The 26,665-nt window shown below is 41.2% G+C and overlaps 1 protein-coding gene across 4 annotated transcripts; it reads left to right on the forward strand.

Annotated features, from left to right (window-relative positions):
* The first annotated feature begins 958 nt into the window (after positions 1-958).
* Positions 959-26,389, forward strand: pdcd2 (programmed cell death 2). Of its 4 annotated transcripts, none has more exons than XR_015850373.1 (8): positions 959-1,233; positions 3,532-3,640; positions 3,707-3,763; positions 6,372-6,704; positions 9,810-9,906; positions 16,746-16,859; positions 16,935-17,037; positions 26,020-26,055. XR_015850373.1 is itself a non-coding variant. In XM_088334878.1 (8 exons), the coding sequence occupies exons 1-8, from the start codon at positions 1,009-1,011 to the stop codon at positions 26,103-26,105; spliced, it is 1,128 nt and encodes a 375-aa protein (XP_088191004.1). In that variant the 5' UTR covers positions 959-1,008; the 3' UTR covers positions 26,106-26,389. The 4 variants fall into 4 exon arrangements, 3 of the variants coding, with proteins under 3 accessions (XP_088191004.1, XP_088191005.1, XP_088191006.1); XM_088334878.1 differs by having other exon boundaries at positions 9,810-9,910; positions 26,020-26,389; XM_088334879.1 differs by lacking the exon at positions 26,020-26,055 and having other exon boundaries at positions 9,810-9,910; positions 16,935-17,107.
* The last annotated feature ends 276 nt before the right edge of the window (positions 26,390-26,665 follow it).

Consider the following 26,665-nt stretch of genomic DNA (forward strand, 5'->3'; position numbering starts at 1 on the left):
TGACTAGGGCACATAGCGAGTGAAAGTGCGAAGAATGGGACGCAGCCTAAGTGTCCCGGCTCCTAGGCTTTGTAGCGTATTATGAACTGACCGATAACGGATAAGGGATAATGAATAACGAAGATAGAACAATAACCCTTAAAAATCCCCCCCACTTTATCCAAAGATCAAATTACATTTTGACTTTTCACATAAAACAAGAACGATGAAAGAACAATACATCTTATTTTCTGTATAGCAATGGATAAAAATCCAGATAAAAGAAATGGCAAAAACGTAGACGAACTTTTTCAGATTATTGTTAACGAATTTGTTTTTTGGGGGGTTCAAACCTTAAATATGATAAAGATTTGATCAAGATTCCCAATGTGCTAGCTATATATTATATGCTGAAGAATCCAAGTCAAGTCAAGTTAAGTTCCCTTAAAAAATATGTAAAAAATACTTTTGATGCAATGTTTAAAAAAGTGTTAAAGCCCTGATGTTTGTTCGCGCCCCGGCCGAGTCATTCCTAAGACTTAAAAAGTGGTCAGCGGCGCCCTCTGTTGGCTGCGGCTGCATCGGCTCGCTACAACGGGTCAGGTGCAATCGACATTTCGTTCTGTGTACATTGTTACACAGAATGACAATACAAGGAAATTATTATTATTATTAATTATTATTATTATATGACCACTCACTATAGAGCATTGTGTTGTCTGATGCGAGCAAGGATCAGTGCTACGTCGCACAGTGGGCGGAGTGTGTACCCACTGTGTAAATGAAATAAATTCTCGGCCTATGATTTTTTTTCATGTTGTTATAAAAACTAACACTAGTATGACAATTCAAGTATTTTCCAAAGTATTTGAATGAATATTTTTAACTGCATGAATGTTTTTCTACTGTTACTTAATATTATACACTGTCCCTTTAAAAAAAACTAAGCGCGGAACATGAATCAAAGAATAGTTTCGACACGGACGCACTTGCGAATAGAGCAAACATGAGTTGAAAGGCGTCGTGCTTATGGTCTTGTGCTTCCATCCTCCTTTTATTATTCTGTCCGAAGGCATGGCTTTATCTAAGATCGTTTTGGGTTTTCTAGACGAGGCAGAGTCTTGGAGGCTTTCATCCCAGCAGTTTCCCAGTAAAGTCGGCGGCAAGCCCGCGTGGCTGTGCCAGCTAGGCCTGCCCACGCTGGATAACTTGGAGTGCGAATCATGCCGCCTACCGATGGCCTTTCTGTTGCAGGTTAAGCCCCCTTATTGTTTGATTGTTATGTAGGGGGTTGTCGTCACGGGATCGAATTCATCTACCAGCCTTCCTGTGCAGAGTTTGCATGTTTTCCCCGTGTTTGCGTGGGTTTCCTCCGTGAAATCCGGTTTCCTCTCACATTTCAAAAACATGTATTTGAACATCATTAAGCTTCTCAGAGTGATTATTAGTTCGAGACCCCATTCAAATAGTATACAATCAAAATTAGCAAAGGGCATTGCAGTTATGAGTAGATGCAGACATACATTTGACCAGAAACCCCCTCAAATAATGTATACCGTAAATTCCGGACTATAAGCCGCTACCTTTTTCCCAAACTTTCAACCCTGCGGCTTATTCAGTGATGCGGCCAATTTATGTAATTCTTCTAACAGCCGCCAGCGGCGCTCGAGTACAAAAGGTCAGATTTAGACCGGTGGAATATATGCGCCGAGGAAGACTGCAGCTTCTCAGTTTGTGCACAATTTTAATTAGCATAGACATATCCTCACCGTGTAAATTGCAATAAGAAAGGCACATGACACAGCTTTCAAGCTAAAAGCAATCGAGCAGTCCGATAAAGAAGGAAACTGAGCTACTGCACGTAAACTTTACTTTGCGTGTGTGTTGCTAGCGTGTTTTTGAATAAGGGAACATGGAACGACGTCTATATGACAAAGTCTCTTTCCCATACTGGGGAAGACGACTTTGATGACGTCAGTTAAAAGGAGGAAGATGAGGACGGCTTACCGTGATTTCTACAAGTAACGTATATTTTTTTTAACTAACCTGTTTACCGTGTTGCGAGCGTGTTCCTAGTAGCGTTTTGCTACCCTTCACAGGCACGGATTGGAATGAAAGTTTTAATACTATTATTAAAGCGTTGAAAAAACTCTCGGTGTACCGTCTTTCTTTGTAAATATGTGTAACCATGTATAATATGTATTTGCAACAGTATATTTTTGTGATGTATTTATTTTAGAGACTTATTCTGATATGTTTTCCACGGACGAATCAAAAAGAAGGGGTGAAAACAATGGGGGCTGATGGGAAGTGGAGTAAAGGTGAGACATGTTTGTGGGCGCAGCGGACAATAGTGGATATATATTTTTCCCACCCTTACCTTTGGAAATATAATTTTTTTTCCTCTGATTATTTTCAACGGGACCCGGACTCTGCAGGTCTGCATCAAACCTTAAGTACCGGTATCATTTTCTGTTCATTTTGCTGGCTGTGGGTTTTGGACTGTGTACGTTATATTCAGTTACAATCGCGGGACTCAAAGTCGGGTTTGGGTTAATTTTGTGATTGTGTTACATGTTTTAATGTGGGCGCATGCGGCTTATGTACAGGTGCGGCTTGTGTATGTACAAAAGCGGTTAGCCTCCAAAATTGTGGTGGGTGCGGCTTATAATCAGGTGCGCTCTATAGTCCGGACTTTACGGTAATTCATTAACTTTGCCTTATTTCAGTTACAGTGTAGAGATTTCTCAAATACATACAAGAGCAATATAGCTTATTCGATTTACATAAGAAAGCTATCAGGATTGTGCATCCATCCATCCATTATCTGTACCGCTTATCTTTTTCAAAAGATTTACTTGGAGTATCATATGCAATATAAGTCCCTAGTGACACTATTACAAGTTTGAAATGTAATTTCCTTGTTTTGTAATTTTCCTTTATGAGGTAAAGTTCTGTTTTCTTGTTTTGATTTTTTTAATATGTCTTCTGCAAGGGAAAAAATGTAACAGGGGTGGGCACTTAAAAGCTTCGGCTTCAGCCTACTCCCTTTAGTCACATCCATTCATTATCTGCTCCTCTTATCCTCAGTAGTGTCGCGAAAGTGCTGGAGCCCATCCCAGCCATCTTCAGGCAGTGGGCAGGGGACACCCTGAAATGGTTGCCAGCCAGTTGCAGGGCTCACAGAGACGGACAACTCAATCGCTCATTCACACGTAGGGACTTTTTGGACCTGGCAATTAACCTGACATGCATGTTTTCAGAATTTGGGAGGAAACCAGAGTGCCCGGAAAACTCACGCAAGCACGCGGAGAACATGCAAACTCCACACAGGAAGGTTCGATCTCATGACCTCAGAACTGTGCCAAACATGCGCTAACCACTGCGCTGCCATGCTGCCCTCCTTTGGACACATGTTTATCTATAATATTATTGTATTACTCAGCTGTTTTTTGTGCAGATATTTTGTTGTTCATTTTTTTAATTAGTTGTTGATGCCGTCTTGTTTTTTTTCGCTGTGCTCAAATGAACTTTATTCATTCCTTTCCTCAGGTATATGCTCCGATCTTCGGTCAGGACAGAAGTTTCCACAGAACCCTCTTTGTGTTTTGTTGTAAAACTCCTGAGTGCTACACTCAAAATGACAGCGGTAGTGTGAAAGGTATGCTGATATGGTAGTCATTCTACTAAGGTTGACCAATTCATTGTGTTTATATTTAATTTTTAGTGTTCAGAAGTCAGATACCTCGGAAAAATGACTTCTATTCCTATGACCCACCTCCAGGTTTGTGGATTTTTGATTATCGATCTTGAAAAAGAACAACAACACAATTTGCCAATAGTGACAATGATGTACACAGCATAATAGTTAAAATAATAAACAGCCCTGGCTTCCTATACACTCTTTTCTTACAGGCGTCCATTAGTAAAAACAGAACTACTGTGCATTCTTTATTTTATGCAAGCAGAATATCCTATTAGTGGTCTTCGTATTGATAAAAAAATATCAAAGAGTCATTTCTTTATTTGAAATGGCCCTTCTTATTTGTAAAACCATTACCAGTAAATTACAAATAGTTGCATTACGTTAAACTGTAACGGGGTAAAATGTAGTATTGGTTAATGAACAGTGCCGTAAAAAAGTATTTGCCTGCTTTTGGGTTTTTAATCACTCACAAAGGTTTTTTATCATCAAACTAATTTTCATATCACACAAAGACACAACCCAAGGGAATACAAAATGCTGTGCTGAAATGTTGATTTAGAAAAAAAAAAAAAATATTATTATTATGGCAAAAAAACAACCTATGTGAAAAATTGCCCCCTGAAGCTAATGGCCAGTTGAGCCACCTTTGGCAGTGATAACAGTAATCAAATGTTTACGATAATTGGTAATGAGTCTTTCACAACGCTGTGGAGGAATTGTGGCCCACTCTTCTTTGCAAAATTATATCAAATCTATCATAGTGGTGGATTTTTCTTCATTTTATTTCTTTTGAGCCATTCAGAGGATGAGATGCCGGTGAGTTCCTGATAGTTGTCCTGCTGCATGATCCAGATAGCTTGGGTTTCAGGGCAAAAATTGATGGCCAGATGTTTATGACTCCACCATAAGAAAGACTCTGGCCAAAAATGGCATTGATGGAATGAGCTCCCAAGCGAAAACTACTACTGTCACAAAAGACCACAACAACTTGACCCACATTTGCCAAAAAGCTTATTGATTATCTTTAAGACTTTTGGAGAAACATTCTGTGGTCTGATGAGTCTAAAACTGTTTTTTTGGGAAGTGTTGGAGCAGCCTATTACATCTGGTGTGAAGATGGCACAGCATATGACCAAAAGAACATGATGCCAAAAGTTAAACATGGTGGTAGCAGTGTTGGGATCTCAGGACTAGGACAACTTGCTGTGGTTGACAGAATCACGGAATTCTGGTTTTACTAAGATTTCTTTAAGAACATCTGGGCATCAGTTTGTGCCTTCAAACTCAAGCTTTCTTGGATTATGCAGCAGCACAATTCAGATTCAGATTTACTTTATTGTCATTCGTGTACACGTGTATACAGAACGAAATGTCGATACATCTGACCCGCACAGTTTCTTTGAACGTCAGCCGGGATAGATAAGATTAACCATGTCTTCGTCAGAATTTTAGCGCAACAGTTCGTCATCTCGCGGTTCGATGCCACTTCCAGTTGTTAAATGGTCCAGTTTATTGTCCAGAGAGCGAACGTTGGAGAGGAAAATGGATGGGAGAGGCGTTTTGCAGGGTTTAGCCTTTAGCCTAGCTGTTAGCCCGGCCCGACAACCTCGCTTCCTCGTCCGGCGGTCACGCCGCTGTCTTGCCACTCTGCTTCGCTGCTTTGTAGGCCGCTGGGTCTTGTTGACATAGCAGTCCGTGGCTAATAAACACTCCCGAGTGGTCGTAGCACCGAGCGCTTGATGTCTGGATGATCGCATATCCAGCAAAAAAAACTGCGATCGTATCTTAATCTGCAGTTCGAGCCGACTTTGTGCGCCATCAAAACTGAGTCGAAGACTGGATCTTATGGCCGACGTGTAAAAAACCGTTGCGAGCCGATGCAGCCGCAGCCGAACAGGGGCGCCGCCATGATGAATAATGCGAAACATACCCTCAAGTCCACCTCTCAATGGCTAAAAAAAGGTGAAAGTTCTGGCCAAGTCAATATCCGTATTAAAATTCAATTAAGATGCTCTGGTGTGACCTAAAATGGGACGTTAATGCTAGAAAGCCCTGCAATATGGCAGATTTGAAACAATTTTGCAAAGAGTGGGCCACAATTCCCCCCCAGCGTTTAGAAAGACTCATTACCAAATATGATAAATGATGCACTGTATATCAATTCTTTACAGCAGTGTTGGGCAACATTTTCTGGCTCATTGTCTGGCAATAATATTCTCACAGCTAGCTGTTAGCATCCTCTTGCTAGCATCCACTCTTTGGAATTCACCATTTACCCATGGTTAAAGGTAATGTGGGTCTCATCTCATTATCTGTATCGCTTATCCTTATTAGGGTGACGCCGCGTCCGCTGAACTCGCTCCGCCGAATCTTTTTTTAAAATTTTATTTTTTAACCATTACAGACCGCGAAGTTCTGAAGCCGCGAACGTCGAACCGCAAAGTCGCCAAGTCCCACTGTATACATATATACATATACATGTATGTGTGTGTGTATATATACAATATATATATATATATATATATATATATACACACAAAGCACCGCATCCATATGCCCGGGCATGTATCCCTGTTACCCTTAAATTGTCCAGCCACCATGGCGTCACAAATTTTTATGCGTAATAATGTTTGATGAGAAAAATCATTTTGCATCATGTTTCCTGTATTATTCTACACATTCTCAGATGTTGAACCCTCTAGCAACTCATATCAGGAACAGTGTGTGCTGCCTGCATCGGGAGTGAAATTATGTTGGGTGTGTGGTTGCGTTGGCAACAAAGCATGCTCTCGCTGCCATGCCACCACGTATTGCAGCAAGCATCACCAGATGTTTCATTGGAAGAACACGCACAAGAAGGAGTGCGGCGGCCAGAAAATGCCAGCGCCATCCACTTTTCTCTTCCCGGAGTTTGAGCTTTTAACCGAACCAGGGGATGAAGACGATGACGAGAGCTGCGAAGGAGATGACAAGATGGCTGTCACCCAGAACAATGGGTGCTCTCCGTCCTTGGCAGAAAGTAATATATATTGTTTTAATATACAAATGTGTAACATTTCTCAATATACAATGGTGCCTCTAGTTACGAATTTAATTTGTTCTGGAAAGTAGCATTGTAATCTGTAAGTCGTGTCTTAAATGCAAATTAGCATATCCGTTCCAAGCACTGCAAAGGTATAATATAAAAAAAAAAATCTTTAATACTGCTTAACATAAAACAAATACAGATTAAAATTAAAAGACTGCACAATAAACATTAAATCGGAGGGACATGTATAAAAAAACACAAAGAATAAAGAGAAGGATAAAAATATTAATTCACTTTTTAACTGGCCTCCTTGTTTACTGGTTTTCAGCAGTGTTTTGGGCTTCGCATTTCTTGACAAATTGATCCAATGATGTCAGCTTTTGCTGGCTTTTGACGAGTTGTCCTAAATGTGCGGGCCAGGCGTCATAAAGAGTGAAAGCATGACCTGTCAACACTTTTTCGGGGTCAATCCTTTCTTCAAATTCTCAAGACTTCATGGAATTTTCCCCAAATTTTTAATTCGGGCTGATGAAATGATGTTTGCATTTTTCTCCTTGTCGGCCAGAAAAAGTCTCTTTTTTTCCCTTGCCCACTTTTCTGCACGTCTTTCGTGGGGTCCATGGTGAATCGTAGCGGTACCATGCAGTACAGACTGTATATAGAGCAAAAAGGTGATACCAAGAGCATGCTGAGCGGGATTCACGCATAAGCACCGGTTCACCCAGTAAAACCGAGTGGCAGATTGCAGAGTTTAAAAATGGCATATTTAAATGGCAGATATATTTGGGCTCTTCAAATATGATTGACATTGGATTTTTTATTTTAATTGGACTGGAGAAGTTCAAAAGTTGGCTTTGAAAGTTTTCAAAACGTGCTTTAATTAAAAAGGTTAAAAAGATGCACAATAACAAGTATAATGTTTATAATACCGACATATGGTAATGAGTCAGGTCATGTTTATTTGTATAGTCCTTAATCACAAAGTGTCTCAAAGGGCTGCACAGATCAAAGACTGTTGCAAACTATTATTACGGAGTGGGGGTGGGGGGATATTTGTAAGGTTTATTGTTCTATATTTATCAATTATCCGTTATCGGTCAATTGATAATACGCTACAAAGCCAAGAGGGCAAATGATACACATATTATCAACATAAAGTAGAGGTTATTCATATGCTATAGAGTAGAAGTGTGTTTTAAACTTAGATTTTAACAAACATAATGAGCGCAAATCCACTTTGTAGTCATGTGGAACATTAACATGTCCTTGTAACATCACCCCAAAATAACATTAATTTTCTGAACCGCTTATCCTAACAAGGGTCGCTGGCGTGTTGGGCCAATCCCAACTGTTTTTGGAATGTGGGAGGAAACTGGAGTGCCTGAGGGCACGTGGAGAACATGTTAATAGCACAAAAATCCAATAGCTGAAATTGTACCCAAGAGCTCTCCACTGTGAGGTGGACGTCCTAATGGCAACAGACTGGTCGCTCTTTTGTAATCTTAACCACAAAATGTCAGGTCGGTCCACGTGCCAAGTCAATACAGTGGCTTGCAAAACTATTTGGCCTCCTCGAACTTTGACCTTTTGCCACATTTCAGACTTCAAACATAAATATATAAAACTGTAATTTCTTGTGAATAATCAATAAGTGGGACACAATCATGAAGTGGAACACACTTTATTAGATATTTTAAACTAGTTTAACAGATAAAAACGAAAAACTGGGTGTGCAAAATTATTCAGCCCCATTGAGTTAATACTTTGTGGTGCCACCTTTTACTGCAATTACAGCTGTAACACGCTTGGGGTATGTCTTGATCAGTTTTGCACATCGATAAACTGATATTTTTGCCCAGTCCTCCTTGCAAAACAGCTCGAGCTCCGTGAGGTTGGATGGAGATCGTTTTCACTTCTTTCCACTGATTCTCAATTGGATTGAGGTCTGGACTTTGACTTGGCCATTCTAACACCTTATATGTTTTTGGTGAACCATTCCATTGTAGCTTTCGCTTTATGTTTTGGATCATTTTCTTGTTGGAAGACAAATCTTCTTCCCAGTCTGAGGTCTTTTGCGGACTCCATCAGGTTTTCTTCCAGAATGGTCCTGTATTTGGCTCCATCCATCTTCCCATCAATCTTTTTGTGTCCAAATCCAGCTTTAAACTTCTCCGCAACAGTATCTCGGACCTGCCTGGTGTTTTCCTCGTTCTTCATAAGGCTCGCTGCGCTTTAAACAGACCTCTGAGACTCACAGTGCAGGTGCATTTATACAGAGACTTGATCACACACAGGTGGATTCCATTTATCATCGTTAGTCATTTAGATTAACATTGAATCATTCAGAGATCCTCACTGAACTTCTGGAGTTTGCTGCACTGAAACTTTAAAATATCCAATAAAGTGTGTCCCACTTCATGATTGTGTCCCACTTATTGTTGATGCTTCACACGAAATTACAGTTTTATATCTTGATGTTTGATGTCTGAAATGTGGCAAAAGGTCACAAAGTTCAAGGTAGCCAAATAGTTTCACAAGCCATGTAAATATACAAACTCACAAAACTCTGCGAAAAGATAGTTGTTATGTGGTCTTTGTATCGAGTTTTTGACTGCATCAAATCCATAAGTTGTCCAAATCCGTTGCCTAACATTTTTCACTGGCAGTAAATTATCTACAAGAGTTCTCACATGACGCGGTTGATCATTCTCCATGCTGATGGCTTTAAACGCAAGAGTTTGGTTTGATTCATCCTTCACTACATCTTCAGAAGGCAGTAATTGTTTCTAACACTTATTTAAATTCTAATTTACCACCTCAAGTTCCGTATGAAACGTAGACGGGTGAGAAAAAAAAACATTACGTTAAAATGAATGGAACTTCTGTGCGGCACGGTAATAAAAAATTCCTGGCCAAGTGGTTGCCAACCATTGTTCAACAGGATAAAAATCTAACTGCATAACAAGTTTAACAAATTCCACTCATGTTGTGTAATTTCAATTGGATACCAGTTTGCCACAAATAATACTGTAGTAAATATGTATTTTATATATATTTAGAATTTGCAATTGTTTTGACTTTTTGATTATTTTTTAGTTCTGGCAGAGACTGATCTGAACAAGATGGCTCTGCATGAGACTGAAGAGAACAATGTGTTCCAGCGCTTTAAGAGAAGGATTGCTCCAGAGCCACGGCAGGTCTATAATTTTCTGTTTTAATTGTACCTAATGGGACATTATGTATTATTTAGCGCTTCTTAGTTAAGGCAAAAAATGTAATCGGAAAAAAACATGCTGATTTAGATAAGCAAAAATATATAAACTCTCATATAAGCGTGCATTTTTTTAAATACCTAACATCCATCCATCCATTATCACCAACGCTAATCCTCAGTAGGGTTGCGGGGGTGCTGGAGCCCATCCCAGCTATCTTCGGGCAGTGGGCAGGGGACACCCTGAACTGGTCGCCAGCCAGTCGCAGGGCACACAGGGACAGACAAGTTTCTCGCTCATTCACACCTAGGGACAATTTGGACCACCCAATTAACCTAACATGCATGTTTTTGGAATGTGGGAGGAAACCGAAGTGCCTGGAGGAAACCCATGCAAGCACGGGGACAACATGCAAACTCCACACAGGAGGTTTGATCTCATGACCTCAGAACTGCCGCACACGCGCTAACCACTTTGTCGCCGTGCTGCCCTAATACCTAACATATGTATATATGTTTTATTTATATATATATATATATATATATATATATATATATATATATATATATACACACACACACACAGGCGTATGCAAAAGTTTGGGCACCCCTGATCATTTTCAAGATTTTCCTTTATAAATCATTGGTCGTTCGGATCAGCAATTTCAGTTAAGTATATCAAATAGCAGACAAACAGAGTGATATCTGAGAAGTTAAATGAAGTTTATAGGATTTACTGAAAAGGTGCAGTAATTGCTTAAACAAAAGTAGGCAGGTGCAAAAACAGAAAAGTTACTTCAATATTTAGTAGATCCTCCTTTTGCAGAAATAACAGAACAGTCCAAATGCTCGCTATAGCTTCCTAGGGTCTGGATTCCAGTTGAAGGTATTTTTGACCATTTTTCTTTACAAAACATCTTCACTTGAGTCAGGTTTGATCATTTCCAAAAATGGACAGCCCGCTTTAAATCACACCACAGATTTTGAATAATATTCAGGTCTGGTGACTAATGTGGCCATTCCAGAACATTGGGCTTGTTCCTCTGCATGAACGCCTTAGTAGAATTTTCGCAGTGTTTTGGTGTCGTTGTCTTGAAGTATCCAGCCTCGGCGCAACTTCAACTTTGTCACTGATTCTAGAACATTGTTTCCAAGAATCTGCTGATACTGACAGGAATCCATACAAGCCTCAACTCTTAAGATTGCCAGTACCTGCACTGGCCACAAAGCCCCACAGCATAATGAAACCACCACCAAATTTTACTGGGGAGAGCAAGTGTTTGTCTTGGAATGCTGTGTTCTTCTTCCACCATGCATACCGCCCCTTGTTATGTCCAAATAACTCAATTTTAGTTTCACCAGTCCACAGCACCTTATTCCAAAATGAAGCTGGCTTGTCCAAATGTGCTTTAGCATACCTCTAGTGACTCTGTTTGTGGCATGTGCACAGAAAAGGCTTCTGACGCATTACTCTCCCATACAGCATCTCCTTGTGCCAAGTGCACTGAATAGTTGAACGATGCGCAGTGACACTATCTGCAGCAAGATCATGTTGTAGGTCTTTGGAGCTGGTCTGTGGGTTGAGTTTGACTGTTCTCACCATCCTTCGCCTCTGCTTATCTGAGATTTTTCTTAGAACTGGCTTGTTGTGAACTGGGGCGGCATTAGCTCAGGAGGTAGAACGATCGTTTTAGGATTAAGGGATCCCAGTTCGAATCCCGGCTTGTCAAGTCAAGTCATTTTTATTTGTATAGCCCTTAATCACAATAAGTCTCTAAGGGCTTCACAGATTAGTACACTATGTTACACAGACTATTTTTCAGCCGACAAGAAGAGTAGGTTATTATTCATATGCAATGGAGTAGAAGTGAGTTTTAAGTTTAGATTTAAACATTTCCACTGAGGTTGCAGATCGGATCTCAGGGGGAAGAGCATTCCACAGCACCGGTGCCCGGATGGAGAACGCTCTCGAACCAGCAGAACACTTCTTTGCTCTCGGGATCACCAGAAGACCGGCACTCTCAGATCGTAGGCTTCGGACCGGGACATAGGGGCAGATAAGATCTGAAAGATAAGAGGGAGCAAGTCCATGTATGATTTTGTACAATACTAAGAGAACCTTGAAGTCACATCTTTGGCTAACTGGGAGCCAGTGCAAGTTAGCCAAAATCGGAGTTATGTGATCGTACTTTTTTGTCCTAGTTAAAAGCCTCGCTGCGGCATTTTGTACTAGCTGAAGAGACTTGATTCTGGACTTCGGGAGACCGGAGAGTAGTGCATTACAGTAATCGAGACGGGAGGTAACAAATGCATGAATTATAGTTTCCGCATCAGACTGAGACAGTATTGAACGGATTTTGGCAATGTTACGAAGATGGAAGAAAGCGGTTCTAGTAATTTTCTTTACATGCATCTCAAAGGTTAGATCAGGGTCAAATATGACACCTAAATTTTTAACTGAGTCACTCTGTGTGATGTGACATTTGTCAATGTTCACAGCAGTTTTTGAGAATAAGTCACGGCATTTAGATGGACCAATGACTAACATTTCGGTCTTTTCAGAGTTATGACGCAAGAAATTGAGTGACATCCACTCTTTTATCTCAGTGAGGCAGGCCTCCAAATTTCCACAGTTTAGTGTGGAAGATTCCTCCAACGGAAGATAGAGTTGAGTGTCGTCTGCGTAGCAGTGGAAGCTGATATTGTACTTGCGAATAATGTCACCTAATGGAAGCATGTAAATGTTGAAAAGAAGGGGGCCAAGCACTGAACCCTGCAGAACACCGCAGGTAACATTAAAGGGCTCAGATGTCATTTCACCATATTTAACACAGTGCGTCCTATCTGAGAGGTAGGATCTGAACCACGAGAGGACGGTTCCTGAGAGACCAATCCATTTTTCCAACCGTTCTGGTAGGATATTGTGGTGCACTGTGTCAAAAGCAGCACTAAGATCCAGCAGCAGCAAAAGTGATGAAGCGCCAGAATCCATTGACATTAGGAGATCATTTGTTACCTTGATCAGAACTGTCTCAGTAGAGTGGTTAGCCCTGAATCCTGATTGCATGGATTCAAAAAGGTTATTCTCGGATATGAAAGCCTTCAGCTGCTGTGCCACTACTTTTTCGAGTACTTTAGAGAGGAAAGGTAGGTTTGACACAGGTCTGTAATTACTTAATATTTCTGGATCAGGGTTGGGTCGTTTCAGTGTGGGTTTAATAACGGCGGACTTAAAAGCTGCTGGAACTACACCTGAGGAGAGTGATATGTTTATAATATTTAGAACTGAAGGTCCAAGGACGCCAAAAAGACTTTTAATAAGTGAACCTGGGAGCGGGTCGAACTGGCAAGTTGTCGGTTTGGCCGCATTTACCACCTGTTTGAGATCATCAAGTGACAGTTCACTAAAACCGGCCATTTTCCCAAGGCAGCCACCCTGTCGTGCATCTGTAAATTTCAGTCCTTTAATATGTGTGGTATTAATAATTTCTTTAGCAATTTCTTCCTGTATGCATTGAATCTTCTTAGTAAAGAAGACCATTAAGTCCTGAGCAGAGTGTGTCGAACTATCTGCGATAGTCTGTTGCCTTGTAAGCAATGCTACAGTGTCAAAAAGGGCTTTGGGGTTGTTCTTTTGAGACGCAATCACCTTCGAAAGGTAGGCCGATTTTGCAGAGGCAAGGGCCGCTTTATACTTTAACAATAATAATAATAATAATTTCCTTTGTATTGTCATTCTTTGTAACAATGTACACAGAACGAAATGTCGATACACCTGACCCGTTGTAGCGAGCCGATGCAGCCGCAGCCAACAGAGGGCGCCGCCATTATACCAATTGAAATCAAATGAAATGAAATTAGGTATGACTCGGCCGAGGCGCGAACCAGCGACCTCCCAGTCTCAAAGCGGGCACACTACCATCTAGGCTAACAAGCTGTCACACCAGGTTTGATGGAAAACCTCAAGCTTGGTAGCGCGCCATTTTCTTTCCAATTTCCTGCATTCTTGTTTAAGGGTTCTAGTTTCATCAGTAAACCAAGGCGTGCGTCTTTTAGGACGTGATCCAAGGCGTGCGTCTTTTAGGACGTGATTTTAGTTTTATGGGCGCTATTGAATCCAGCACACTAGTCAGGGTGGTATTGAACTCATTCATGAGTGAGTCAATCGAGCCATTGTATGTAGGAAAGGACGCAACTGCTCCAGGAAGGAGTTCAAAGAGCTCAGAAACTGTGCCAGTGCTTATATTGCGTCCGCTAAATACTTCAGCTTTTTTAACACTACACTTAGCTAGCACCTCAAATGTAACTAAATAATGATCCGAGATAACGGTAGTACACGGTAACACCATAATGTTTGAGGTTAAAACTCCTCGAGTCAGAATCAAGTCTAGCGTGTTCCCATTTTTATGGGTTGGCAAATCAACCAGTTGATTAAAGCCAAATGCATCAATTAGAGACCTAAACGCAATAGTAAGTGAATTGAGTGGGGTGTTCATATGAATGTTAAAGTCTCCCATAATTATAATTTTGTCTGCATAGGTTACTAGTTCAGACAAAAGTTCAGCAAATTCGTCTAAGAAAGTTGTGTATGGCCCAGGTGCACGATAGATAGTTATTACATAAATTGACAATAGAGAGGACCGCATCACAAGAGCCTCAAACGCCTTGTAATTATTAGAGGTACGTGGATTAAATTTAAACGATTTTTCAGAAATTAGCGCAACACCACCACCCCTTTTCAACGTGCGTGCTATATGGCTACTCTCGTAGTCTGGGGGAGAAGCATAATTTAGCGCTAAGTACTCATCCGGGCGTAACCAAGTTTCACACAGACCCATACAGTTAAGTTTATAATCACGAATGATGTTATCAACAAGTAAAGCTTTTGGAGCAAGCGATCTAATATTTAACAGACCAAATTTCAGCTTTGCTGAATCATTTGACTTAGCTGAACTCTTTGTAGTCTTTGTCGAAATCTTCAAAAGCTGCCGCTCTTGTGGCTTTTCGTGTGGGTTGTCCGGCGAGGGATGAATGGTGGAATTAGCTACATCCTCGCGTCCTTCCTCGAGTCCATCTTGCTGCTTAGACTTCGCACGCTTCACACATCTACCTGCACGGCAACCACGCTTCTGTTTTCTGTCCTTACGGCGCCGTCGTCGTTTATTAAGCGAAATAGCCGTCCACAAGGATGCCGGGTCTCTTTGAAGTTCGCTCGGTATATCATAGGCGGTATAAAAAGTGCCCGAAAAGTCGAAATTTAGACGTCCCTACTGTAAGTATTTTTGGCCACACGTGTCCAAAAGTGAAAGCAAAAAAGACAAGAGAACGGCAATAAATAGAAGATTAGCTGGAGAGCAACGAGCCGCAAGCATGTATCCATGCGCCGCCATGTTGAGTGTCTTACATGCCGAAGTGTCCTTGGGTAAGACACTGAACTCCCAATACCCCCAATAAGCAGGTTAGCGCCTTACGTGGCTGCACAGATCACGGCCGCTATTGGGAAATGTGAAGCACAATGTAAAGCGCTTTGGGAAGTCATTGACTTGAAAAGCGCTATATAAATGCAGATCATTTCAGATCATTTCATTAGAACTGTGCCTTCCATTTCCTCATTATGTTCCTCACAGTGGAAACTGACAGCTGAAATCTGAGCTAGCTTTTTGTATCCTTCCCCTAAACCATGATGTTGAACAATCTTTATTTTCAGGTCGTTTGACAGTTGTTCTGAGGCTCCTATGCTGCCGCTCTTCGGAGAAGAGGCAAAGAGGAGAACAACTTGCAACTGGCTGCCTTAAATACACTTTCCCATGATTTGCTTCACATGTGTATGTAGGTCAAGGGTCAATGAGCTTACCAAACAAATTTTATGTTCCAATAATTTCTTCTAAAGGTATTCAAATCAAGAAAACAACAATCATGCCCAAATTTATGCACCTGGCTTCTTTTGTTTCAGTAATTACTGTATTGCACCCTTTCTGTAAATCCTATGAACTTGATTTCTCTTCTCAGATATCACTGTGTTGGCCTGCTATATGATATATTTCACTGAAATTGCTGGTCCGAACAACCAATGATTTATAAAGGAAAATCTTGAAAATGATCTCTGGGGTGCCCAAACTTTTGCATATGACTGTAATATATATATATATATATATATATATATATATATATATATATATATATATATATATATATATATATATATATATATATATATATATATATATATATATATATATATATATATATATATATATATATATATATATAACATGTGGCTCATCTAGAGCGAGCTGACATGATTGGGGCGGCAGTAGCTCAGGAGGTAGAGCGATCGTTTTAGGATTAAGGGATCCCAGTTCGAATCCCGGCTTGTCCGTGTTACTTGTCGAAGTGTTCTTGGGTAAGACACTAAACCCCCCAATACCCCCAATAAGCAGGTTAGCGCCTTACATGGCTGCACAGATCACGGCCGCTATTGGGAAATGTGAAGCACAATGTAAAGCGCTTTGGGAAGTCATTGATTTGAAAAGCGCTATATAAATGCAGATCATTCAAATGCAGATCATTTCATGATTGTCCGGTGATATGCTGATATGGGTACCTCCCAAAATATTTTGTGAATCGCCGGGTAAAAAAAAAATTGAAGAAAAAGGATGCTTTTCGTTTCGTAGTTTGCAAGCTTCCTTGTGCTTCGTAGCACTCGTTTTGGTTCCACTACACAATGCAGTGACATCTAGTGGTCAATTTTATAAAAATCTATATCAAATAGTATCCATTTACATCTACTTGAATGCCACCGGTTTTTGTCATTTTTACAGGTTTTGCGCTACAGTAGGGGTGGTTCTCCTTTGTGGGTTTCTTCGCAGCATATCCTTCTCGATAAAGATATTCCAAAATGCACCTGTGGCGCCAAAAGAATTTTTGAATTTCAGGTATTTTTCTTTGTGTTAAAATTTGTCGTCCACACATTCACACTCACCTTTGGGATTTTTTGTTTACTTGTTAAGGTGATGCCCCAGCTTCTGAACAGCCTGCGTGTGGACTCTACAGGTTCCAGTATTGACTGGGGGACTTTGGCTGTCTACACGTGTTCTGACAGCTGTGACCAAGGTGATCACTACTGCATTGAGTTTATTTGGAAGCAGGATTTCAGTATTGACAAATAAAAAAAATATTAATAGCCCTGGGACTTTTGATGACTGATTATCTATCTATATCTATCTATCTACCTTGGTCATGTCCCTCAAGAGGGGTGACCGACAACAAGACAAACACATACAGAAACAAAGAAAATAAAAAGGGAAAAAATATCAGAAATACCCCTGCCACATCATACAGGTGCCCTGCCCATCCCTTAGAACGCGTCCACACATCCCACTATCCTTTTACAACACCTCTACACTTATGCCTATCACCAACAAGAGCTCTAGCTTCCACTAGATTTAGACCTCTTTCCTGCAGTGCACTCATAACAAATATATATATATATATATATATATACTGGACTGTCTCAGAAAATTAGAATATTGTGATAAAGTTCTTTATTTTCTGTAATGCAATTAAAAAAACAAAAATGTCATACATTCTGGATTCATTACACATCAACTGAACTATTTCAAGCCTTTTATTATTTGAATATTGCTGATTTTGGCTTACAGCTGAAAAAAACTCAAAAATCCTATCTCAAAATATTAGAATACTTCCTCAGACCAAGTAAAAAAAATAATTTTATAACAGCAAAACTAAATCAAACATTTGAAAATGTCCATTGATGCACTCAGTACTTGGTTGGGAATCCTTTTGCACGGATTACTGCATCAATCCGGCGTGGCATGGAGGCAATCAGCCTGTGGCATTGCTGAGGTGTTATTGATGCCCAGGATGCTTCGATAGCGGCCTTCAGCTCATTTGCATTTGTAGGTCTGGTGTCTTTCATCTTCTTCTTAACTATACCCCACAAATTCTCGATGGGGTTCAGGTCAGGGGAATTAGCAGGCCAATCAAGGACAGTGATGCCATGGTCAGTGCACCAGTTACTGGTGGTTTTGGCACTGTGGGCAGGTGCCAGATCATGCTGGAAAATGAAATACTCATCTCCATAGAGCTTTTCAGCAGATGGAAGCATGTAGTGCTCTAAAATCTCTTGGTACACAGTTGCATTTACTCTGGACTTGATGAAACACAGTGGACCAACACCAGCAGCTGACATGGCTCCCCAAACCATTGCTGACTGTGGGAACTTCACACTGGATTTCAAGCAACTTGGATTTTGCTCCTCTCCAGCCTTTCTCCAGACTCTGGCGCCTTGACTTCCAAATGAAATGCAAAACTTGCTTTCGTCTGAAAAGAGGACTTTGGACCACTCTGCAACTGTCCAGTGCTTCTTCTCCAAAGCCCTAGTCAGACGCTTCTTCCGTTGTCTTGAGTTCAGAAGTGGCTTGACCATTGGAATACGGCTATTGTAGCCCATTTCCCGGACACGTCTGTGAACTGTGGCTTATGATACCTGGACTCCAGCTTCAGCCCACTGTCTTTGAAGCTCCCTCAAATTCTGGAAGCGGCTCTTCTTCACAATTTTGTTAAGGCTGCGGTCATCTCTCTTGGTTGTGCAGCGTTTCCTGCCACATTTTTCCCTTCCAACAGACTTTTTGGGGATATGCTTTGAAACTGCACTCTGTGAACAGCCTGCTCTTTGAGAAATTTCTTTTTGTGTCTTACCCTCCTGATGGAGGGTATCAATGATGGTCCTCTGGACAGCAGTCAGATCAGCAGTCTTCCCCATACTTGTGATGTAGTTTACTGAACCAAGCTGAGTGTTTTTAAGGCTCAGGAAACCCTCGCAAGGTGTTTCGAGTTAATTAGATGAATCAGGTGATTAGTTGAATAGCCTACTTGTATACTTTTTCATGATATTCTAATATTTTGAGATAGGATTTTTGAGTTTTCTTAAGCTGTAAGCCAAATTCAGCAATATTCAAATAATAAAAGGCTTGAAATAGTTCAGTTGATGTGTAATGAATCCAGAATGTATGACATTTTTGTTTTTTTAATTGCATTACAGAAAATAAAGAACTTTATCACAATATTCTAATTTTCTGAGACAGTCCAGTATATATATATATATATATATATATATATATATTAGGGCAGCACGGCGGCGCAGTGGTTAGCGCTTGTGCGGCACAGTTCATGTCTTGGGAACCTCCTGCTTGGGTTCAAATCCAGCTCTAGACTTCCTGTGCGGAGTTTGTATGTTCTGCCCGTGCTTGCGTGGGTTTCCTCCGGGCACTCCGGTTTTCTCCCACATTCCAAAAACATGCATTTCAGGTGAATTGGCCGGTCCAAATCGTCCCTAGGTGTGAATGAGCGAGTGAGTTGTCTGTCCCCGTGTGCCCTGCGATTGGCTGGCAACCAGTTCAGGGTGTCCCCTGCCCACTGCCCGATGATTGCTGGGATGGGCTCCAGCACCCCCGCGACCCTACTGAGGATAAGCGGTGTAGCTGATGAGATGAGATTTTATATATATATATATATATATATATATATGTATATGTATGTATAGTAAAGAAAATAAGTATTTGAACATCTGTGTATCATCTGGTAATCTGACCCTGAAAGACCTGTTCGTCCGCTTATTCGAAGTCCACCTGCACTCCATGTATCACCCTGAATTATATGCACCTGAGGCGTGTTCAGGAGAGTGAGTGATTGCTATCGCGAGCTATCGCTAGCTTCTGAACGGCCAGTGATTATTGAGCGCTCGCGTGCCCGAGTAATCACGGGAGAAAGACCGCTTACTTTGATTTCCAACATGGCGTCGACAGTGCAGAAGATGGAGGATCTCACCCTGACGAGTGCTGTTGGCGATGTAATATATCGTCTTACATTGCCTGGTAATGTTTGTGAACAATGCAAGACAGGTATGACCCTTCCACTGCGTTTAGGATAACCTTAACTGGGTCAATATGCGAACTGTCGCTCATATCAGCCAACTCGCTCAAAGCAAGCTGTAGAACGAAATCCATTGTACTGTCGTCGGCCATTTTGGATCAGTAAGGCAATCACAGTGAGCGATTACAACCGTTCAGCAGTGCGCGGCAAGCGATTAACAAGAGACTACATGTCTGATCACTCTCCTGAACACGCCTCTGTTTGAGGTTGTTAGCTGTATAAAGACAACTGTCCACCCCATACAATCAGAAAGACTTTAACTTGTGACATGGCGATGACCAAAGAGCAGTCCAAAGATACCAGAGACAAAATTGTACACCTCCACAAGGCTGGGAAGGGCTACGAAGCTATTGCCAAGCATCTTGGTAAAAAAAGGTCCATTGTTGAACCAATCATTAGAAAATGGAAGAAGCTAAACATGACGGCAAATCTCAATCGGAGTGGAGCCCTTTGCAAGATATCACCTCGTGGGGTATTAATGATTCTAAGAAAGGTGAGGAATCAACCCGTAAGTATACGACAAGAGGTTGGTCAATGACCTGAAAAGAGTTGGGACCACCACTTCCAAGGTTACTGTCATGATTTTATATCATGCATGGCTCGAAAAATTCCCCTGCTTAAACCATCACATGGACATACATATATATACATATATGTACATACAGTCGTATTCAAAGGTTTGGGCACCCCTGATCATTTTCATGATTTTCCTTTTTAAATCATTGGTTGTTCGGATCAGCAATTTCAGGTAAATATATCAAATAGCAGACAAACACAGTGATATCTGAGAAGTAAAATGAAGTTCATAGGAGTTAAAGAATGTTTGCAATAATTACTTAAACAAAATTAGGCAGGTGCATAAATTTGGGCACCCCAACAGAAAAATTCCATCAATATTTAGTAGATCTTCCTTTTGCAGAAAAACTAGCCTCTAAACCAGGGGTCTCAGACTCGCGGCCCCCAGGACAATAATTTGCGGCCCGTCTTAATATGAGCGTTATTAATGTTAGTGCGGCCCGCAAAAGTGATATGAATGACACTTGTGTGCGGAGCTGAATGAACCAATCACGGTTAGGTATATGGGTCTGGTGGGCGGGAGCTGAATGAACCAATCACGGTTAGGTATATGAGTCTGGTGGGCGGGACATCGGCCGGACTGTCCGGTGCCCCGGTCGAACTGAAATTTAACAGTAAAGCCGGGTATACACTGTGCGATTGTTTTCGGTCGCGGCAAAAGCTACAGCTCACACTGTACGAGTGAATCGCTCAGAAAATGCGTGGTCAATAATAAACGGAGCGGGCTTTCATGTCTTGTTCTCTGTGTTTGAACATGAGCATGACAGCTCATGCTGTCACAGCTCCGGACCAATACAGAGTCGCCACATTTTGCTGAGGCGCATGCGCAAAGTTAAACCCGTGAATTTAAACCCGAGACTGACTGCGGTTGAAGTGGAAAAACATATTACAGAGCCCCAAACATGTCTTTTTCAAAGCCTGCAGTGAAGAGAAAGGTCGGTGATGAGCACAGACAATTTCAGAAAAAGTGGGAAGTGCAATATTTCTTTGTTGAGCACAGTGGCGCCCCAACATGTCTTATTTGCACTGAAAAAGTTGCCGTGCACAAGGAATACAATTTGAGACGTTTGAACTAGACATGCTGAGGAGTACAAAAAATACCAGGAGAGATGAGAGAGTCAACCAGGCTGCCAGTCTTAAAACTTGTTTAATGAGGCAACAAGATTTCTTTAAGAAAGCAACCAACGAGAATAATGCAGCAGTCGAAGCTAGCTACGTAGTTAGTGAGATGATCGTTATAGAGCAGGAAAGCCATTCACAGGAGGTGAATTTGTCAAAAAGTGCGTGATACAGATACCAGCTCAGTAGCCTAGATGGTAGGGCGCCCGCTTTGAGACTGGGAGGTCACTGGTTCGCGCTACAACGGGTCAGATGTATCGACATTTCGTTCTAACAAAGAATGACAATACAAAGGAAATTATTATTATTATTATTATATTGTCTGTCCAGAAAAGAAAGGGCAGTTAAAAACATCAGCCTTTCTGCCAACGCCGTGGCAGAGTGCATTTCTGACCTGTCAAGTGACGATTATGATCAACTGCATGAGAAAGCAAAATGTTTCAGTGTATATTCAGTGGCTCTTGATGAGATCACAGACACTGCCCAGCTCGCAATATATGTCCGTGGTGTTGATGACAATTTTGAAGTGATAGAGGAACTGCTCACAGTAATTCCAATGCATGGCCAGACCACCGCTCAAGAAATATTTCACCAGCCATGTCATGCTATTCAGAATGCCGGTTTGCCATGGAAGAGTTTTGTGGGAATAACAATTGATGGAGCCCCATCAATGACAGGGAGGAAGAATGGACTGGTACCACTTGTTAAAAAAAACTGGAAGAGGAGGGTGTGGAGGAGGCCATAGCTCTGCACTGCATTATCCATCAGCAGGCCCTTTGTAGCAGATGCCTCAAGTTTGACAATGTGATGCCTGTCGTAGTGAAATGCATCAACCAAATCAGATCCAGGGGCTTAAAGCACAGAATGTTCCGTGCTTTTTTTAGAGGAAATTGAGTCAGAATATGGGGATGTGCTGTCCAGGTACGTTGGCTCAGCAGGGGAAACGTACTGAAGAGATTTTTTGTGTTGAGAGCAGAAGTGAAAGACTTCATGAAGAAGGAAGGGGTGGCTGTTCCTGTGCTAAGTGATCCCAAATGGCTCATGGACTTAGCTTTTCTTGTTGATATCACACATGAGCTTAATGTACTGAACAAGAAGCTACAAGGCCAGGGGCAACTTGTCAGTGCTACCTATGACAATGTGAGAGCATTCTGCACAAAACTTGTGTTGTGGAAAGCCCAGCTCTCTCAGACAAACCTTTGCCATTTCCCAGCATGCAAGGCACTCGTGGATGCAGGCGCATTATTCAGTAGTGAGAAGTATGTTGGGGCCATTTTGAAGCTACAGGAGGAATTTGATCACAGATTTGCGGACTTCCAGACGCACAGAGCCACATTTCAAATTTTTGCGGACCCCTTCTCCTTTGATGTGCAAGATGCCCCTCCTGTGCTTCAAATAGAGCTCATTGACTTGCAGTGCAACTCTGCACTCAAAGCTAGGTTCAGGGAGGTGAGTGGAGAAGCAGACAAGCTTGGGCAATTTTTGAGAGAGTTGACACCCAGCTTCCCTGAACTTTCCCGAGTGTTCAAGCGGACCATGTGCCTTTTTGGAAGCACATACTTGTGTGAGAAGCTCTTTTCCACCTTGAACTTCAATAAGTCCAAGTACAGGTCCAGACTTACTGACGAGCACCTTCAAGCCCTACTGAGGGTCTCCACTGCTTCCTCCCTCAAGCCAAATGTGGCTCGGCTATGTGAGAAGAAGCGCTGCCAGGTCTCTAGCAGCAAGAAGTAGGCAAGAGAAGCCTCATTTAGAACAGTTCAGGTTTAATGTTATATTCATGTTCAGAAAGTTTAAGGTTGAATAATCGTCTGTATCTGCTGTATCATCATTTTCATTTATTTATTTAATTATTATTTTGTGTTAAAAATAAAAGTTTGAGAACATTGGAATGTTTTATCAGCGCTTTTCTTGTGGAAATCCTGATGCGGCCCAGCCTCATCCAGGATCTGCCTCCAGCGGCCCCTAGGTCGATTGAGTTTGAGACCCCTGCTCTAAATGCTTCCTATAGCTTCCAATGAGGGTTCGGATTCTGGTTGAAGGTATTTTTGACCATTTGTCTTGACAAAGCATTCGACTTCACTCAGGTTTGATGGTTTCCGAACATGGACACCCCACTTTAAATCACACCACAGATTTTCAATAATATTCAGGTCTGGGGACTTACATGGCCATTCCAGAACATTGTACTTGTTCCTCTACATCAGGGGTCAGCAATCTTTTGGGTGTGGAGTGCCACTTTCAAATTCCCTTGTAAATCAGTGTGCCACACCAAGATTAATGACTCGCACAATTCTTTTTTCATATCAAACAGAGCTGTAATTTTACACCAGTCCAAAAATACAACATGGATATATATTGAAATTGTATAACTGACCAATTTTATCTTCCACTATTCTTGTTCATCAACAAACTAAAAAAATGAATGTGAGCAACATGTGGAAAGGCCTGTAGACATCATGACCTCATCACAACCTTTCATCAACAATGAACCACAATCAAGAAAGAAGTGATATGGACAGCTACCATACCATTCATCAATAAAATCTTATTCGAGAAACTATCAAAACTTGAAACACACACACTCACATTACGACTTATTCAGGAGTTAGCAGGGGGGTGGAGGATTTTGGCAGGCATTTTACCTGCCAAAATCTTGACACCCCTGCTTAAATGGACCCTGTTTGAGATATAGACTTGTGACTTCTAGGGTAACCTTCTGTGACATAAATATGTCAGCACAGTGATTTTGGGGTTATTCTGACTTTTTATTCAGGAGTTAGCAGGGGGGTGGGGGGGTGGGGGGGGATTATGGCAGGAATTTTGCCTGCCAAAATTTGACTTCCCTGCTAAAATGGACCTTGTTTGAGATACATACTTGTGACTTCTCGGGAAACCTTTTGTGACATAAATAGGTCAGCACAGTGATTTTGAAGAGTTTCAGACGTTTCTCATAATATTACTATTATTAGTAATAATGGTAATAATAAAAACAATCTAAATTTGTCGAGCACCTATTCAGTAACACATCACAAAGTGGAGGTATTCCTCTGTAGCTGGATCCCAAAGCCAAAAAAACATAAGTTTAAAGTGTGTCTTACTTTGCAAACAGTTTAGGCAGAGAAGTCCGATTTTAAATTTAAAAAAAAAACCCGATTTGTTTACGGCGCGGGATCCAATGCAACCAGGGTTTCATTCACAATAAAAATACATTACATATGGCTATTATAATAAATCAAATAAAGGCTATTTGTGTACAGTTAGTTGTGATCGTGGATATCATAGCGTACATTGATTCGTCTCCGGTGTTGGTGACTTGAATTAACATACGCATTTTGTAGAATACGATCGCGCTTTATTGTTTTAATAAACGCGTTATATAGACAGTGATCGCTTAATTGTTTTAATTAGCTTGGTTTAATGTTTTAATAAACTTATTATATATAATACGATCGCTTTTGTCAGAAGCGCAGCAGAATGCGCGTGCAAGCGAGGTGGGAAGGATTTTGAAGGGGAGTCGGATTTAGGCACTACACCGTACCTGGACATAGCGCGTTTTAATGTATCCGCCTTTTTAGACTCGTCCTTGAATTCATGTCCATTTTTCGTTTCGTAATGACGTTTAACACTTGACGTGCGAGGTACAATGCTCTCGAGGCATAATGCACAAACAGCGCGGTCATTTTGTGCAGAAAAAGCCCCAGTCATCTGTCTACGCTGGCTGAAAAGAACGAGATTCGTTCATTTATCGCGCGCCGGTGTTTCTATGGGAGGGTTAAAACACAGATCTCTCCTCTGCGAGACACCGCGCTGACACACGCTCACCTTATATGTCTAAATTTCAGGTGAAAATACGCATTTAAAGAAAATCTTTATTACTCTGCCGTGCGCTCGCGTGCCAGTGTTGGCACGCGTGTCATAGGTTGCCGACCCCTGCTCTACATGAATGCCTTAGTAGAATTTGAGCAGTGTTTGGGGTCGATGTCTTCTTGAAGTATCCAGCCCCGGCGCAACTTCAGCTTTCTCACTCATTCTAGAACATTGTTCGCAAGAATCGGCTGATAATGACTGGAATCCATGTGACCTTCAACTTTAACAAGATGGCCAGTACCTGTACTGGCTGGCCACACAGCCCCTCAACATGATGAAACCACCACCAAATTTCACTGTGGGTAGCAAGTGTTTGTCTTGGAATGCTGTGTTCCTCTTCCGCCATGCATACCGCCCCTTGATAAATCCAAATAACTCAATTTTAGTTTCATCAGTCCACAGCACCTTATTCCAAAATGAAGCTGGCCTGCCACTCCGGGCCTTAACTAGAACTGTGCCTTTGTTCTTCCATTTACTCACTATGTCCCTCATAGTGGAAACTGACATCTGAAATCCCTGAGCTAGCTTTTTGTATCCTCCCCCTAAACCATTCTGTTGAACCCTCTTTGTTTTCAGGTCATTTGACAGTTGTTCTGAGGCTCCCATGTTACCACTCTTCAGAGAAGATTCAGAGGAGAACAACTTGCAACTGGTCGCCTTAAATACCATTTCTCATGATTTGCTTCACCTGTGTATGTAGGTCAAGGGTCAATGAGCTTACCAAACAAATTTTGTGTTCCAATAATTAGTGATAAAGTTATTCAAATCAATAAAACAAGGGTGCCCAAATTTATGCACCTGCCTACTTTTAATTATTGCTCACTTTCTGTAAATCTTATAAACTTCATTTCACATCTCAGATATCACTGTTTGTCTGATATATATATTTAACTGGAATTAATTATCCTAAAAACCAATTTTTTATAAAGGAAAATATTGAATATGATCAGGTGTGCCCAAACTTTTGGATATGACTGGATATATGAATACCTCTATTTCAATTTCACCCTGGTCGTCCTGGAAGGGGGATTACCACTTGTGAAGCCCCTTCTCAAGGTTTCTCTTTTTACTCACGCTGACGTTTTGAGTTGTTCATTGACCGCATGTTGGTTTAAGATCAGGTAATTGTGTAATTGTAATCTTGTGCAGTTCTTGAGACATTTTTGTGATTAAGGGCTATATAAATAAATGTGACTTGAATACATAGATATATATGTACACA

This window comes from Urocampus carinirostris, chromosome 4, assembly GCF_059441175.1.
Source record: "Urocampus carinirostris isolate Australia breed hairy pipefish chromosome 4, RoL_Ucar_1.0, whole genome shotgun sequence".
Lineage (NCBI taxonomy): Eukaryota > Metazoa > Chordata > Actinopteri > Syngnathiformes > Syngnathidae > Urocampus > Urocampus carinirostris.